This window comes from Boleophthalmus pectinirostris, unplaced genomic scaffold (genome assembly GCF_026225935.1).
Source record: "Boleophthalmus pectinirostris isolate CB_2022bp ecotype Guang Dong unplaced genomic scaffold, ASM2622593v1 HiC_scaffold_17, whole genome shotgun sequence".
Lineage (NCBI taxonomy): Eukaryota > Metazoa > Chordata > Actinopteri > Gobiiformes > Gobiidae > Boleophthalmus > Boleophthalmus pectinirostris.
Genome location: NW_026571115.1, coordinates 12,122,787 through 12,141,224, shown reverse-complemented (window position 1 = coordinate 12,141,224; position 18,438 = coordinate 12,122,787). Strand labels below are relative to the sequence as shown.

General features: G+C 36.9%; 1 protein-coding gene across 1 annotated transcript in view; it reads right to left on the bottom strand.

Moving 5' to 3' along the window:
- Positions 1-123: 123 nt before the first annotated feature.
- The window catches only part of svilc (supervillin c), a 38,074-nt gene continuing 19,759 nt past the window's right edge, over positions 124-18,438 (bottom strand). The window contains 23 exon segments of the mRNA XM_055152717.1: positions 124-1,219; positions 1,845-2,000; positions 2,465-2,577; positions 2,656-2,763; positions 3,360-3,515; positions 5,006-5,139; positions 6,175-6,382; positions 6,827-6,929; positions 7,126-7,262; positions 7,572-7,866; positions 8,474-8,705; positions 9,195-9,370; positions 9,978-10,123; positions 10,427-10,574; positions 10,979-11,115; positions 11,198-11,290; positions 11,600-11,754; positions 12,536-12,734; positions 13,351-13,447; positions 13,567-13,602; positions 13,605-13,643; positions 15,364-15,414; positions 18,121-18,232. Of these exon segments, the coding sequence (XP_055008692.1) occupies positions 1,130-1,219; positions 1,845-2,000; positions 2,465-2,577; positions 2,656-2,763; positions 3,360-3,515; positions 5,006-5,139; positions 6,175-6,382; positions 6,827-6,929; positions 7,126-7,262; positions 7,572-7,866; positions 8,474-8,705; positions 9,195-9,370; positions 9,978-10,123; positions 10,427-10,574; positions 10,979-11,115; positions 11,198-11,290; positions 11,600-11,754; positions 12,536-12,734; positions 13,351-13,447; positions 13,567-13,602; positions 13,605-13,643; positions 15,364-15,414; positions 18,121-18,232 (3,121 nt within the window). The 3' untranslated portion in view covers positions 124-1,129.

The window sequence follows — 18,438 nt, the reverse complement described above, 5'->3', positions numbered from 1 at the left end:
GTGAAAGCATATTGACTTTTGACCCATTTCTGGCAACACATAGAAAAATGATCGCACCTATATTATTTAATTCACATTCAAGACCTGATTTGTTTGTACATGTTACATATTTAAACTCAACTGTTGCAAGAAGAAAAATATCTTTAATAAAACATTACAATGAGAAGGCATATGTGCTGTTGAGCTGTATCTACAAGTGGCCAGGAACAAAAAGTACATAAATAATGAAATACACCAATATTTGTTTCGTTTTTTTCACACAATCAGTGAGAAAGTCCGACTGTCACAAGGCTCTTTTATATTGCTTTAAAATGGGGAAAGCAGAATTAGCATGCTGGGTGTTACTGGAGCATGTCTACCTGCTCTCCCATGCATAGCTAATAGGACATCCCATAGGAATCTTTTGTAATGCAATGTCAATAAGTGAACTAGCTACAATATACATGGCACATCACAATGATTTGTACACTCAAGGCAAAAACGTGTGTGAAGAAACGTGATTGTAAAATACCAAAAAAAAATAGCATTCAAATATATATGGGAGAGCTTTTTTGTTGTATATTTTAGTAGGCTTTGTAAACAGTTTTTTCTTGTTACTGAAATGCATTTATTCTCATGTTTTTTTCTTTCATTAAAGGCACTGTACCTGATTTTTACTGTCTTAAAAACATGAAAAACAGAAATAATTCATTCTAAAAGGTTTGCAGTGGCCCAAAGTTAATCATTCTGAGCATCTTAATTATTCACTGTGGTGAGTTTATAAGCTATTTTCACAACCCTCAGAGACGACTGTGGAGTTTTGCCATGTAAAAGCTAGCATGCTAACACAATAAACAATAAAATGGTTTCTAAATAGATGCAGACAGTACACAGCAGACCTATTTCGACCTCAGATACATCTGAACTGGGGCAAGACATGGTTAAAAAAATCAGATGCAGGGCCTTTAATTTGTACTGACACAAGATGAAAATCTATTTCACTGGGAACAATGCAACAGAGAAACCCACACGTCCTGATGTGATAAATAAATGAGCTTTCTTTTCTTTTATTACAGTGTGTGCCGTTCTTTAATAATAGTAATAATAATTCTAACTCTCGTCTGTAGATGAGTGGAGTGGTTTTGTTTGTCTAACTCAGCAGCCCTTTGCTTTTCTTCAGATCAATTTGCTTCCAGCTCGGCAGAGACGCGTACTCATCTCTCTTCATCTCCAAAAGAGTCTGTAAGAAAATGAAATAAAGAAAGAAATGTATTTATGATTGGTTTGTCTTAAAATCTGAACTTCTGTGGGTAAAATAGTAAAGAAAATGATCTGAACTTTAACACAATCTTTTCAAAAAGAACTGAGTTAGTTGAAACTACATCAGGTTGATTTTTACTGTTAAAGAAGTTCTTCTCAAATAACATTACAGTGCCAGGCTAGCTAGCATTAACCTTAAGTTTTTTCAGTTGGTCAGTGCCTTTTTGTTGAAAATCAGACACCTAAACAGGACCATGTATTGATCACATGCTCCTGAGAATGTGTTGTTTAAATCCATTTTGTATTTTTTCTTGAGTTTTCAGACTTAAAATGTATTTGGTAGTGTTTGTTAATGTGTGCATTGTGTCACCATGGTAACTGGTGAACATTCCGCCATACACATACATGTAGAACACCCCCAGCATATCATGTATATCAAGTATCAATTGCATGTATAAGACACCTTTTAATGTACTACCAAACATTAAAGTTACATAGTGCACATTTTAAACAGTTTCACAGTGTTTTACATACTTAAATAAATCTCCTGAACACTGCCTCCTGCTGGCCAGAGTTTCTATTACACAGTTGGTTAAAGTGCTCACCTGGAAGTCTTGGTCGGACAGGTAGACCTCCAGATGCTGGGGGTCCACTCCCTCAGGTAAAGGGCTGTGACAAAGCTCCTCCAGGGGGTACTGAGTCTTCATGAGCTGAGCCAAGGCGTCCTGCACCAAAGTCAGCTTCACCCGCCCCACCTCACCCTGGAAAACACAGATAATATACACAATTAGCTAGAAATTATCAATATTTTATTTGTAATTTGACAATATTTTTTTATGTATTTGTTTATTTTTTATTGTATTATAATTACCTTTTTTGAATTTTAGGATCACTGATCATATGCATCAGTTACCTTTTTCAATTGGTGATTTTTATTAGCCATTACTATGCTATAATATTCCCTATTAACATTTCTTATTCAGTCCATCTCTTTGCCTTTGTATGTTCCACACTGTGATGTCATAACATGGCATCCTCTTTATTAAGGAGCTGAATTAAAGAATTGAACTTTCTGAAGCCGGAACATCTTAACTTAAAGTATAACTGTATGTTAATATAAACCTGGTTGATTTTATGCAATGAAAATCAAGTTGTTTTAATTAGAACATTGTTCTTACTTTCCAAACAAACAAATATATAATTAAAACTGTACTGTGTTCTGTACCTGTGTTTGGGATCCCAGGCTCCTGTCCCAGTTTGGAAACACATTGGTGAAAGTAAGCGGTTCAGTCCCTTCATAGATGAAATATGCCTGGGGCGGGCGTCTTGGATTCATTTCTGATTACAAATAAAATAAACAAATAATACTAAATCTATTTTCATACAAATAGCTATTCATTTCCATGGACACTGTACCTTTGCAGTATTGCAGGGCTGTTTGCATTGCACACCGCCGCTCATTGTGCTCAGGCTGCCCTCTCTGCCACAGGTAAACCTCCAGACGATTATCAAGGAGGAACAAAGCTAAAAACAAAGATTACATAAAAATAAATAAGATTAGAGAGGAGATTTTGACTTTAAATAGTAAGTGTTGGAGTATTATGGCTTCAAGATTAATGCCAATTTGAATAGATGCAAATCACTGTAAGTACCAAAATCTCCTCCACAAACAACAAAATATTCAGTCTTATTCTGCATAAAAACTGCTAACCCAGTATTTATATTTGATATTTTTTCCAAACTGTTTAGTCTGACAACTAGGTTTAAAATACTAGTATTGTATGGACTCAGATTAAAAGAGGGTTTGAAGCCATCATAGTAGTTTTCAAGTTCCAGATCTAAAATTATCCAGCTGATTCTAGTGAAGGAGTTTAAAAACACTTTCTGTATTACCACATGACATCACAAGGTGGAACAGGGTGTTTTTCATTTGAAAGAAGAACTCAGCTTAAATATGAAGGGTTTGTGAATGCGAATTATTATTTATAAATTCTTATTATTATTTCTTGCTCTTGGTTAATATATTGTAATGTGTGGGCTGTTGGCTCCAAGTAATTTCCCTTATGGATCAATAAGTCTAAACCTTAAACATCTGTGTTATACAGTGTGTGTTTGGTTACCAGGCTGTGGGGCAGAGTAGAGAGTTTCCTGGACAAAGGGCATCGCCATGACGACCCCTGGCATCCTGCTCGGACTCTGAAGCTCTTCACCCTTAAAACCCCCCGAGGATGCCCCCAAGTGGAAGAGGCGGGGAGTGAAGTTATATTTGCCTGGATCTAATAACACACAAACAAGCAGATGGAGAACAGGGAGATAGGTGAGGGGAAAAGAGTTTGTGCTTTGTGGTTAGTTCATGATACATACACTGCAAAAAGCAACATCTAGTTAAGTTAAAATGACTTAAAGGTGCACTATGTAACTTTTTGGTTGAGGATCCGTCACCTGCTTGTTTCTATGGATATGTTATTGCTCAGCCTAGAATGTTCCACAATATGACTTTAAACAGTTCTGCCTTACTTTTATTCAATTACAAGTGGTTTTTAGCTCAAAAATACCTAGAGAAACAGGCTTTCTGACTGTGAGCAGGGTTGCCTCTCCACAGATCTGACCTGTAACTTGGTCTGGTTTGATCTCCATGAAGATAGAAAGGTTTAATACAATACTGTGAAACATTCCAGGCTTTTGAAGAACCCTCCACTAGAAAAATTACACAATGCACTTTAAGAACATTTTACTTTATTTGAGTAGATTCAACTTGACAAGTAAACTTATCTAACAATGGAAAAAGTGTGTTTTTCTTAATTCAAGCAACATTTGAGTTTGTTTCTTATTTCAGGTGTAAATCATTGTTGTTTTTCTTATTGTAAGTGTTGCAAGATGTATTTTCATATCTTAAGAACAAAAAGTATTTTTTACTCAAATTATGATAAAACCTTCTTAATTCAAGTAATCTGAACTTAAAATTTTTGCAGCGTAGCATACAAAAAATATATATATTTGTAATAAGATTCAGACTTTGATTTAATTTGAAGTTTTGACTGAATGTATAAATGTATTAAACTTAAATATTTGATTTAAATCTATTCTTCACTGGTCTTGAGAGTCTGTTTTGTTACCAAGAGAAGTCCAAGCAAAGTTCAAACTCTATTAGGAAATAAACCACTTGCAGTAAATTTGGTTTGAGAATAAAATATACTGGCCAGACAGAACAATCGATTTTGTCTTTATCTTTATGTTCTTCCAATATAAAAGTAAAATTACATTTCCCAAGTTTGTTCCATCTGAATCTCCATCTGCAACAAACCCACTAGTACTAGATTACTAGTATATTTTGTATTGTGTTTTTTTAAAATATCCACACATATTAAAGACATGTGTTCTTCAAGACATTTTTGAGCAATAAAAGCACCTGTAACTGAATAAATTACAGTGCTTTTAAGGCTTTAGTAGTTTATTTATTCTTCTAACTTAATAAGACTTGATAAAAACATTTCAAATAAAACTATGACCAAAGGGGTTAGACTGGAGTGAAACCACTTATGAATGCCTAATCCTATTTACAAATTATGACGTCAAGCATACAGCTATCAGTAACAACAAACTTAATAGAAAACACAAAGAAAAACGTAATAACATCTCCATGGAAACAAGCAGGTGACATACCCTCAACCAACAAAGTTACATAGTGCACCTTTACTACATGTTTCGTAAGACTTCATAGCTGTCAGCCTTTGGTAATTTCTGCCAAATAGTTGATCAGTTTTACCTTGTAGCATGCAGTCATAAGCCTTTCGGTCCATGTGTCCAAGTGCAGCCCAAAATTCTGCAGGTTCAGATCCTTCCTCCACTGTTTGCACCCTCAACTGGCTCCCTCGGCTCAACCCCAGCTCAGGAGGGCTCCTGCAGTAGTGTGCAAAAACAAATTTAAGACAAATGTAAATTTTGAAATCAGCTTTAAAATTAAGTATGGTTTGGACCTAACCATTGAATAGAGAAAAGGAGCAAATTTGTAGGGCTAATTTAGGGCACATTCACACGTGTCACACTGGTTTGGTCCTAGTTTGGGTCCAGTTAGATAATGTATGCAGATGTAGATGTAATTTGGTCCTGTCTTGGCTTAGTCTTGGTTTAGTTCGTAGCTTGATCCCAGTTTAATGTGGTAGCTGTCCAACATCCTTAATTTCCTGAACGACCCCAACATCTATCACCACCTTGCATCATATATAGAGAAAGGACTAGATAATGTGAGCACCATTTGTCATTATGAGATCATTTGATTAGATAAAAGGCAGTTGTGGCTACATAATTATCTTACCACACAGTATGGGGAGTGAATGAATAATGCATGACAATGTTAAGTAACTATGTTAAAATTCTGCATTATTATTTTTCTATATCTTTTGTTTTGGGTAACACTTAATAATTGCACCTCAATTAATAATAAAGCATCAAGAAATATTTAATTCATAATGATCTAATAGTGTACCAAGGATTTAGGCATATGTATTTACTTAGTTAAGGTGTTTTAATTAAGTAGATGTTAAGCCTCAGTTGTTCTTAATAAACCATTTGTTCAATATTAAACTATTTTCTGATCTATGTTATAATGTTGTTTCCAATGATGTTGTCAGACTAATAATATGCTGGGTATGTTTTTGAGGAGCTAACAACATTATAACATGGCTTAATGCTCACAAGAGTCAATTTTGTGTAATTTAGGACCTGTAAGGCTGTAAATAGTGAAGTAATTATAAAAAGTTACATGTTTTTGGTCAATCTTTCTTGGGTAGATTGCGTGGAACCAAACATTACTAACTAAGTTTTAACTAACTAAATATTTGTGTATCCCCAGGAGGTTGAGTCAAATGTATTAGAGAGGATGCTTATTGCACTGCATTTTACAATTTAGAGCAGTTTGCACTTTGCAGGTCTTACATCTGAGTTAGCCGCTCCATTGTCCTCCTGGTGACCTCTCTGGTGCTGGCCTGAGCTTTGCAGCCGGTCCATTGATATACTACCCCCTGCTGACTGTGGAGCAGAACTACAGAGCCCCTGGATCTGAGTCCAGCGCAGCAGCAGTCCACCTCCGTCAGTGAGGCCTCCTCTGGCAGCTCCCCTCTCACAACAAACAGACGCCAATCTCCTATAAATAACAGTAACATAGAACAGACACATATATGGTAGCTATATATCCAGACCTGGTTAATTCCTGGTTTAAAACTTGTGTAGTCTTTATTTTTAGACCTGCTTTCAGTCCTTTTGGTACAGAACAACAGTAAAGGTCCCAGCAAAATATTTTGCCCTAGCTTTTACTTCACTTGGGAGTAGTTAGTAGCAGTAGTAGCAGTAGTACCAGTAGTAGGAGTAGAAGGAGTAGCAGTAGTGGTAGTCACTTCATGGTGGCAAAAACATTTCAGAGGGAGTAAAATATGGCAATGATATTGGAAAGCAACCAAACTTTGAGTATAACTTTATTTTTCTGCACTTTTGTAGTTTATTTTCTCCCTTTCTCCTCATTTTATCCTATCTATATTGTCCTGGTCTAATAATAATGTGGTATATTGTACAGGAAAAAACATGATTGTACCTGTTCTGGAGGAGGCTTCTTCTCGAGTGCCTTTGTGAATGACCAGACCTCCTTTAAACAGCTGCAGGAAACACGGGGGCTCTCTTCCCTGAGGCACCACAACCTTTCAAAAATACATTTCACAATGTCATTATATCTTTGATGTTTGTAATAATATAATATCTATATTTTTTGTTAGCATATACCAATATCTCCAATCGAACATTCTTAACTCTCACATGAGCAATAATTATTCAAAAGGAACATTAAACAGGACTGATGAAATAAGGAAAAAGTATCATTTGATTTCCTCCCCTCACCTGTGCTGCCTCCTGGTGGTTGGTCCCGATGGCAAGGAAAGCAGCAGTGTCTCTCCCTGTGACGCTGGAGTGACGGCCACGCCACAAAAAGAACGCTGTGTTTTCCTTCAAACCGGAGTCCAAACCGTTTAATTTATCTGTGAATCAGACAAAAAATGTTTCAATGAAAGGTTCAGTGGGTTTTTAACATGGACACAAATACTTTTACTTTTTATATAGATCCTATTTTTTAAATATTGTTAATGGTAAACGCCGATATTTATCTAAAATGGCATTGACCTGTCCTGCCCTTGTCCTGTTCAAAACTGCAGAATTGATTAGCCATGCTTCTTCATAATGGCATAGCAAGCAGCAAATTTTGAGTGTTAAATGTCTAGTCATCATAAGTAAATATAGACCAGAGTTCATAAAATTAGATTTTTCATTATATCTCCTTTATAACTCACCAGTGCAGTTGAATGTGTAAGTCCAGCGGATCACATAGGACTCCCCCTCATGTAGCTGTCCCGTGCACTCCACAGGGACTTCAGTATCGTCAAACTCCTGAACGAGCCATGTGTCCACAGCCAAAGTGTTGAGCTCCGCTTGCTGCCCGTCATCCAGAGAGATGACCCCATGACCCCTCTGCACGTCCACGCCGCCCAGAACGCTGTGCACCACCACGTCTTCCTCTGCGGACTGTCCCGAGACTAGAGCTTTAGCATCACACGGGCTGAGGGGGTCTGAGGAGGGGGGCTGTGACTGGGAGAAAAGACGATTCAGAAAAAAAAAACAACTTTCGAATACAGGACTTCATAAATGAATGTATATTAATATTGCCATGAAGTAATACTATGATGTAAAAATTTTCTAATTCCAGTCTGAAGGTAAGGTCGTAAAGTACACTTTATTGATCCCACGTGAGGAGTCAATCAATCAATTCATTCTTTACATTTGACCCGTCCTTCAACCAGTACTACTAGAGCAACCTGTCAGGAGCAGTGAGCTACCGCCATACAGTACTCTGAGACCTATCTTCAGATCTTGAGCTAGACTTGATCAGGATTGTTGGAGGATCTGGCCTACTGTGAGTGCTTTGGGTTGGTAGTCTTGAGCTACAGTATATTAGGACTAAACAACTGCAATACTGAGCAATCTTCAAGTGATGCAGAATGACAACTTTCTTTTTTTATAATTAGAATATAAATGTTTTGTAACCTCAACTTGGAAGTATGAAAAGTAACAAAAGTCAATTTGATCCTAGCAGCTTCAAAACAAAAAGGTACTACCTTGCCTATAATTGCTCTCCATTGCATTAGCAGGTTAAAGTGTAAAGTGTAATAAACAAGTGTAGTTTTTATGTATGCACCTGCGTTTCATTTGTCACTGGTGCAGGGGCTGGCGCAGGGGCTGGCGCAGGAGCAGGTGCAGGGGCTGGCGCAGGAGCAGGTGCAGAGGCAGGGGCAAGTACATGGGCAGGTAAAGGGGCAGTTTTGACTCCACTCCTGGTCCAGTCCAGAAACTTCTCCCTGAACAAAGAGGTCTCACTGTGTTGGGACATGAGGCTGAACAGGGCCCATCCAGGACGCCCCTCCCCCCTCCTGAGGACACAAGAGAGGTTATGGTTAATAGCTCTGTATTCACTAGGCCTATTCATATGAATAACAGATACAAACTTCACAATCTCTTACATCAGCACAAAAAAAGTCAAATATTTTTTTTCCCAGTAGCTTTAGAAAGTGGTGGCAATATTCAACCTCAAAAATGTGATTGATAAGATCAGTAAAAGGGATTGAAGCCTGAAATTATGACATCATCAAATATTAGAAAGTGAGTGGAGCCTATTAACATGTCTGTGTTTGCATCTACACAAACCTGACTCTTTCTGAGCTTGTTTCCATAGAAATGTTGTTCCTTTGGCTATATTATTCCATAGTATGGCATAAAATGTATCTAACTCCATAGAGAATGTTTTGAAGTTTGGCATTTTATTTCCATGGAATCATGCAGATGACATGTCACCAGTAGAAAGTTACATACTGCACTTTTAATCCTTAGTCCTTGTTCAACATTATAGCAGATATACTCACAGCTGCACAGTGGGGTTGCTCTGTGTAGGGTCCAGGGGGTTGACTCGACAGTTGCTGTAGTCGTATGGCCCTGCCCACACCTGCTGAGCCAACTGTAAAGCCACACCCCTCTTGCTCTGGGACACGCCCTCCCCCAGCCATAGGTAGACCTCACTTCCAAAGTCAAACACCAGAGTCTGAAAACAAATGAGATGGAAAATCTGTTCATAAAGTGTTTTTAAATTTTTATGGTGGATGGAGCAGTCTGACACTGTAAAGCTTGGGTACCCAAAATTTTGACCAAATTAGAACAGTGTATACAGTACTGTCTGCATCTAGTCATGAAGTACTTTCAGTACAGAAATAAGAGCAGAAACCAATGCTTGGGTTGTGTGTGCTTTGCCATCTAAAAAAATTTCAAAACATTTTTGCATGTGGAAATTACCAATGTGGTAGATGGTTTGAGAGACTTAGATAAAGTTAGACAAATTTAAATTTCTACTTCCTCCTTCTGTGGTGTGAAAATCATGTTATCCCAGCTTTAATATGGCTGCATCTCAATATGTCATATGTTTAATGTAGCACTTTAAGTATCACAAGGACCAAGACTTTTGTACAGTTCCAAGTCTGTCTTATTTGGGTTTTCATCGAAACATTTGCAAGTCAAATACCTGCCTAATATGAATACATTTCATGAGGATAAATATGCATTTTTCATATACTGTCACATTCCTACATTGTCACACTTATATCTATCTACTTACTTTTGAATGCTGTGTAAAAATCATGAGATCCTGGTCATACCTCACTGGAGTGGAGCAGGGACACAGAGGGGACACATGCCCAGGCCTCTTCATGAGGCACCAGTCTGTCCTCTATCAGACGATACACACAGTTTGACTCAGTCACTCCTCTCTCAAACTGCTCATCCTCTTCCACCGCACCAGCTCCTGAAAAAGATAAGACTTAAGTTAAATAAAATATTTTCTCTTTTGAAACTGGGAAAATAGTTCTCAAAATATTACATATAACAGGAAGGTGAAACCCATGAGTAGCTGCTTGAGTTAGTATGAAACTTTTACGTTTACCATTACCCACCCAGTCCAAACGGTAGTGGGGTTGTTCCATAGCTTTTGTATTTATTTTCAACTATCATGATGGATTTATCCTCAAATGTTTTTCTTGTAACCCTCATCTCTATTTAAAAAACATGTAAAACATACAAATACATGTGCATATATTTGTGTCCTCACCTCTGTACTGTGTGCGTCCTCCCAACAGGCTCCAGAAGTCTGCTCCCAGGGCGCTGTCCGCGTTCAGTCCCTCCTCCAGATGCACGACCTGGGACGCCCCACAGCCCAAGTCCCCCTGACTCTGAACCAGGAGGGCCAGATCATGGGCCTATCAAAAGAATGGGAAATTTAAGAAAAGAATCCACTACCACCACACTAATATGTGGAGAAAACCACCTTGTAAAGTTATTTCAAGTAAATTTTTCAATGTATTTTACTATTTAATCCAATCAATGTAATTCTTTCTATTTTCTAAGCTAACTTTTAAATAAACTTAATTTTAAATACAAACTATTTACTTAATTTACTTTAGTTTTAAATGAATCCTAATTTTACAGTTGTTTGGTGTAATGTTGGATTAATTCACTCCATTTTGTATAAAAATAAGTTTGTGCATTTTGCCTTTGGATCTTATAATGTAATTCTGACACTTTTCTGTTTTTCATAGCATGTAAATAAAAAATACTGTATTATGGATTTATTTAGAAGCATTATAAAACAATATAGTGTTACCTTGGCTTTCTCTTGCTCATTGGCAAACTCTCCACTCCACACGATGCAGTGCTCCGGAGTGACCAGCAGGTAGCAGTCTCCACTATTGAGAGACCTGACAGAGGGCTCCACCAGTCTGACCTGAACATGCCGCCTTCCTGTCATCAAATTATAACTATTGAATACAAAACATTGACTTATTTACACTAAAATAAACAGTGAAGTAAAGCAGATTGTGACCTTTTAAGAGAATAAGCATTAGGTTTTTATAGGGCACACGGGAGACATCTTCACATCGAGAGGCTTGTGAGTGACTCGAACAGTTCTTTGATTCTGCAACACAAAAAATAAACATAATTACTTAAATATTAAGAAAACAGCAAAACATATGACAAAAAAGCAAAACATCTGCCCAGATTACTTTTTCTGGGTAAAACCTAATTGTAATTCAGGTCATTTTTTTTATTTATTTACTGAAACACTACTAGCTACAAATTCATGATCTGTGTCTGTGTGTTATTGCTGCCCTATTTGTTATTTTGTATTTTAGTTGTTATATATTGACATTTTTGGTGCAATTATGACAACTTTTCACTGAATTTAAACTACCAAATGTGTAAAGTCCAGTTAGTTATAACTCACTCTGTTGAGCCTGCAGCCTCTCCTCGGCAGACTCTCCCATAAAGTCTGACTGGAGATCTTCTCTGGCGGCGAGTGCTCGGAGCGGGTTCCTGGAGCCCTGAGTGCGGCGGGACGGGCGCACAGAGCGTCTGTGCTCTGCTACCGCCGAGCTCAGGCTGAAAATACAGAGACACTTTTAAATGGAAAAGTTAATAAAAATACCCAACAGTGTAACAAAGATTTGTGTTTTGTTTGCTCCATTTTTTGGGCATTTGAACAGAGTGTATGATTTGATATGAACGTATACCACACACATGTTCCTGAGAGATTTGAACAGTTGATGGTCAAGGTAGCGATAGTGACAGTTACTTGTTTCTATTGAAATGTTATTGCTTTACCCTCTGTATTCCAGCGTATGGCATTAAACTTTTGATTCTCCATAGAAACAAGCAGGCGATGCCACAATGCAATTTATATGTGAAGAGGTGATCCCACTCACAATAAAAAATCCACGTTTTAAAATCTATTTTTAAGCAATAAAAACATATAAGTTTAATACTATATTGTGGAACATTACAGGCAAAACAATAGCATCTCCATGGTAGAAGCCCCCAACACTAAATGTTACACAGTGCTCCTTTAAAATGCATTATTTTAGTAAATCCCTGGACTTTAACCATACTAATCAGACTAGAAATGGTTGTAGCTGATTCTTCTTACTTATGTTAACCTTCAACCCACAATTTTTCCACGCAGATATATAAAACTTCCTGATATCTCACACTCACTTCATTGCTGATCATATTGCTTAAATGACAAAAATGTAAAACAAAAAATGAAACTAAAAATGAACCAGGTCTAAACTAGCCCCTGATACAGCATTAAAAATAATATATATAAAACTCTAATTCTAACACCAGTCAATTAGAATTCACTCAAAACAGATGTGCGTCTCACGTGGGGGTGTTGGTCTGACAGAACAGGTCCTGTGAGTCTGAGGCGGAGGAGTCTCTTGGAGGGGGAGCACAGGGGAGGGAAGGGGGCTGGTCGCCATGAAACCCTCCATCAGAGGGGCGTGGTTCACAGGTGGTCGACATCTCCCTCACCTCCTCAGGGGCAGCTGTGTCTTTGGGTAAACATGCTTCAAATTCTGCATCTGAAAATGTATGAAATGCATAACAAAAAAGCATTTTAGAAATTATTTTAGCATAATACTATAAAATATTACAAGAGTGTAGACATAATCAAGTAGGCCTCCACTGTTTTGTATTTTGTAGTAGTTGGAGAAAAAGTTGTACTATTATTGCAAGTACAAAAAACTGTCACAAGACAAGTTTTATATTAAATGACACGTAATTAATTGAAAATATAATCAGAATTACAAAAAAAGTTTTATTACCATTGTTAGTTTGCAAAATTCACAAATTATAGACTTGCTGTGGTGATATGATGCAACATAAAACAAAGAATAATAAAACTGAAGTCTGAACTATGATAAAATAAGGTATGCAAAAATATGTGTTCTTCTTTCTTTATTTTGGCCAAATGGTTTCAGTATTCAAGACATTAAGCAGTTTAAAATAGAGGTGAAGAGCAGGGAGATGCATTTCATAGCTTGTCAGAACCAGGAATTGATCTTCCAAGGTTTAGCCCAGCACCAAACCTGACATGTATGCATATACAAGTAAAAAGGCTTTTTCCAGGATTAAATGCAAAGAGTTACTATATTGAAACTGGTACCAAATAAAGCAGATTATTTTGTATGAGTTCACCTCTTTCATCCCTCTGTTCCTCCACTGGAGACCCTGCACTCCTCTTCTGCTCACGTGTTACTTCAGGCTTTGCACCATTGGACTCCTCATCGCTCCCCTAAAATGGGACAACGACAAAAAATAAATAAATCTTAAATCAATGTCTTAACTCCATATATAGAAAAAATATAGTATAACATAAGAGTTAACAGCACTAGGGTTATTAAGATAATTTACCTTCTTTCTCCACAGAGGCTGAGAAGAGGAATTTGTGCTGGTGATGCCACCTCCTGGGCCTCAAAAGACTGACTTTTCTGAGGGTACATGAAATAATACACATAATATTACATATTTAAGTATTGCAAACACAGAGTCTTATACACAGATGATGCAGAAATAAAGGTATTCACTGTGCATTGACAAAAAAGGAGACATTTTGAAGATTTATTCCAAAACAAAACAACAAAAACAGTGCAATTGCTGTTTGTAATCACAGTAATTTAAAAATAAAGCATTCATTATCACATGTATGGTCCAATAGATGTATCAGGATGTACATACATATTTGGCACATATAAATACATTTAAATATGGATTAAATAATTATTTATTGAATTTTCAGTGAAATCCACATATTCATATACAGCATATTCAATTAATATTTTGTAGAGACATCACGCTGGAGGTGTTCTACATGTATCTCTATGGTGGAATGGAATAGTGCCACAATGCACACATTAGCAAACATTGCCAAAAAGTTTTAAGATTGACTGAAAACTCAAGAAAAAATACAAAATGGATTTAAACAACATATTTTGAAGAGTCTGTGATCAATACGAGTGTTCATGGTCCTGTTTAGGTGTTTAACTTTCACCAAAATGTGAGAGTGACTAACTGAAAAAACTGTGATTGTAATTTTAGTATGATGTATGAGAGACTTGTTTCGGAGCACAGATCAGCTCACCTGTTGTAGTTCTAGCTAAATCAGTTCTTTATGGTCAGATTGTGTTAAAAATAAAGCCTCAGACAGAGAAGAGCCTACAGTTAGCATCACACCCCCAAGAGATGTTGATGATATCAGCTGCAAACATTACAAATTCTAATATAAATACATAATTCTTTTTATAACCATAACTTTATTTAGAAATTGATGTATCTTAATTTGCACATTATTTGTTGTTTTGTACTGTTATATTGATCAGTCTCAGTTCAAGATAAACAGCAGTTGTCACAATATTTTTTATTTACATGTGCCGCACTGTGCATCATATGCACTTTCAATGCAAAGTGAATACAAAAACAACACAGGAACACAGGTATTCAATAATGTAATGGTTAATGCAATGGAGCGATGAGTTTAGTAGAGGAGAGAAATGAAATAAGCCGAGATGTATGACTTTAGAGAAGGACTGGGGAAATAAAAGTCCTTAAATTCACACACTTTTAAAGGTACACTGCTTAATTTTTTGAGGAGGGTCCACTGCCTGCTTGTCTCCATGGATATGTCAATTTGCCTGTAAACAGTAAGGCATTAAATATTTATCTAGCATTGTTTGCCATTATAGATGTTTCTATTAGTCAAAAATACCTTGAAAACATCCATCTTCAGAGTGCATGAGTTTGCTCTCCACAGATGTGACCGGTAATAACTTGTCCTGATGGCACCAACCACTTGTTCACACGGAGATGTTATTTTTTAATGCTGTACTTTATGGAAACAAACATGTAGTGGACCCCCCCACTAGAAAAGTTACGCAGCGCACCTTTAACTGTATCGTGTCAAACTCACACTTAGATATGTTCAAATATTTTCACTGCACAAAATTCGCCAAAAAACAGCCGTGCAGTTACCTGGTTGAAATACATAATGTACTGAGGCCTACTGCTAGAAAACACAGAGGCAAAGACGGGGCCCTGGGAGAGAGAGACAGTTCAGAGGAGAGAGAGAGGAGGGGGGGTGCTAAAGCGTGATGTGATTTTGTATGATATGAAGGGAACCCATGCATTTTAAGGAGTTGGTACAGCCAAACTTACCCAGGACTGAGGAGTGTCACTGCTGTCGCCTTGTGCAATGTCTGAGTCGTCCTACAGAGGGCAGCAGAGAGGAGAGGGAAAGTTAAAGGTAATGGCAGTAACACGTGATCTTCCTGGTTAAAGAAATACAATCACAATTCCACCTGGGATGTTAGTCGCTGTCATATACTGAGGAAGAACATACATCATATTTATTGTAAACAGGTTTTAGTCAGCATCTGGCAATCCAACAACAGCTTATTTTGCTTTTTGAGTGAATCATTGGTGTAAGGCATAAGAAAATTTGCATTGTCTTTATCAAATCATAACATATTTGCTATTAAAAAAAAGGTTTGAAAATGCTGACTTTTTATCTTGGGACGTAGAAGTTTCCGAAATATTAAAACTGCACCATGTAACCCGTTTGCCTCCTTGGTTATTGCTTTGCATGTCACGTTCTACAGTATGGCATGAAACTCATCTATTTCCATGGAGACAATCAGGTAGCCCCACCTGGCCAAGATATTGGTCAGATCTGTGGAGAGATATTTTAGCAATAAACACCTATAATGTAAAGCTGTCAATCAAACCTGTTGCTAATGCTATCGGGAGCAACTTTGGTGAAAGAAGGCACCTGATTTGTTTGCTATTAATATTGAAGGACAAAACTGCGAAATACAAACTCTGGGATCATGTACAGTGGGTTAATACGGACATTTATAGATCAAAATGACGAGACTCACAGCAGCGTTTACAGAGAGACGGGCAACAGCTTTTTAATAGAAAGTGAATTGGAGCCAGTCGATCCTCCCATGCTCACTTCCTATTTGGAACGTGGCAGTCAGTGTGTTAGCTATGTTCATTTATATATACAGTTGATGGTGCCTCCAGAAAATTTACAAGTTACAAACAACTACAAGGCCCTACACATCCCATTATCAACAAAGGTATTTCACTATAGTTGTCATATTTAGCTGAAATTAATTTGTGTATTAATTTACCATATTTCGTTTGTATTAAATGTCTCTCAGCAGGCAACACCGTGAATGACACCCCAGTTAATCCAGTAATATCCTGTAATAATTCACATGCATAGCTCATACATGTTGTCACCATGGTGCACCCTATTCCAAAAGGTCACGAAGGGGTTAGATTTTTACCACCTGAATAATCAGTTTGTTTACATTCCTCCTCTCGTATCCACGTACATAAACACTGCGTAGTCCTAGTAACATAAGTCTGATCTCAAGACATTTAGCACATACCAAAAGTAGCCATGGGATGTTATATCTGGTTTCACTGAAGCAACCAAAGTCCAAATCTAACCACAGGCATCTTCTCTCTCAGGCAGCGAGAGCAGTTAGCAAACCCTGTGACCTCTCAACTTATGCAACAACTTTATTTTAATAACGCGGATTAATGTACGGTAACATCAACAGTGTAAAACTGATTGACGTTAAAGGTACATTGCATAACTTTTCTTGGAGGGTGCCACAGCTGCTTGTCTCCATGGAGATGTTATTTCTTTGTTTGGTATATTAAACACTATGGCTTTAGACTGATCTATTTTGTATTTATTCACTTACAGGTGATTTTATTGCATTTTTACAGTCGCCTATCCACAGATCTGAACCTGTAACTTTGCCAGATAGTGTCACCTGCTTTTCATGGATTTGGATACTGTGTCGAACATTCAAGTCAAATCAATAACATCTCCATGGAGACAAGCCACTGGGAAACCCCACCAGAAAGGTTACATATTGCACCTTTAAATATTTGTTGTTAATACTGTAATGCTTTTTTAAAACTCTTTTTGGGCTCAATTTTGGTTATATTCTTCTTTATTAAAATTAAACTGCTATAAATGTATCATTGATTTAACAAATGTTTTTTTTTTTTTTTTTTTTTTTTTCACATTTTAGAATCCAACTACAAGGGAAGAAATGTATAGGCAGGGCATCTGACATAAAACCAAAGCTAAATTGTATTCTATGCAAGAGAGATGAGTCCACTACTTCTTTGCTGCTGACCTTTGACCTTTAACCTTGGCACCTAAACTGACAGTATGAAAAAATACAGCCCCCAAATGCAACTCCACAGACGAAAGATCATGTCAAACACACAACAGCTGAACCTGGGATCAACAAACCACTTAACTTAATTGGAGTTTGGATACACTTCAAACATGGATTTTCAAGGAGGAATATATAGTGAAGGATTGACAGGCATGCAGTGATGAGTTTATTGAATCTTTTGTTGAATCTACTTGAGCCAGATTAAGTTAAAAATAAACCAACAACCACTCTTGACAAATCAAAGACTATACATGTAGTTTTGTTTATTTTATATTATGCCAATTGATCCCATTTTAGTGGAGAGAACAATGCAAAATGTCTTAAAAAAAAAGCTAAAAACATTCATAACTCAAACTCCATAAAACTGTAAACAACTCACTCTTATGTAACAGATAACCCTACATCCTGACAGTCGATATTTCATCTTTGCACTGTTTCTCCTTATGACCTCTTGTATATAGTCAAGATATATTTACTGTGTTTCTATATTCTTGTTTTCTTCTACATATACAATACTTATTTGACACCAGTCTCTTACTATTTTTGTTACTTATTTTGAATGTATTATTACCATTTATATTTTTGCTCTTAGGTATTATAATATATTGTGATGCTACTGTGTCCAAATCATTTCTCTCTAGATCAATAAAGTTTAAGTCAAAGGCTGATAAGTAAAGTAGAGTCTACGTCTAAGTTTTCTTACCTTAGTCCTGGTGCCATTGGTGACCTGTTTTGGTTGAGTGCTGCTGTCATGTTTTGGAGCTTGTCCTCTTGATGTTTCTCTATTCCTCACACTGCTGTCATGGTCATTCCTCCTGAAAATATATAAGATGAAGTATTAGGTACAAAAGTGCAAACAGTGTCCCTGTGTTCAATAATGGTCAGATTCAGCTTTATTTTGTGATTTATGAATAATGTCTGTTCACTTGGGTCATGAACATTTGTGACTTTTAAAATATGAGTCCTCAGAAAAAAAGTCTGGGAAACACTGCCTTAAACTACCCGGTTTATAACTAAAATA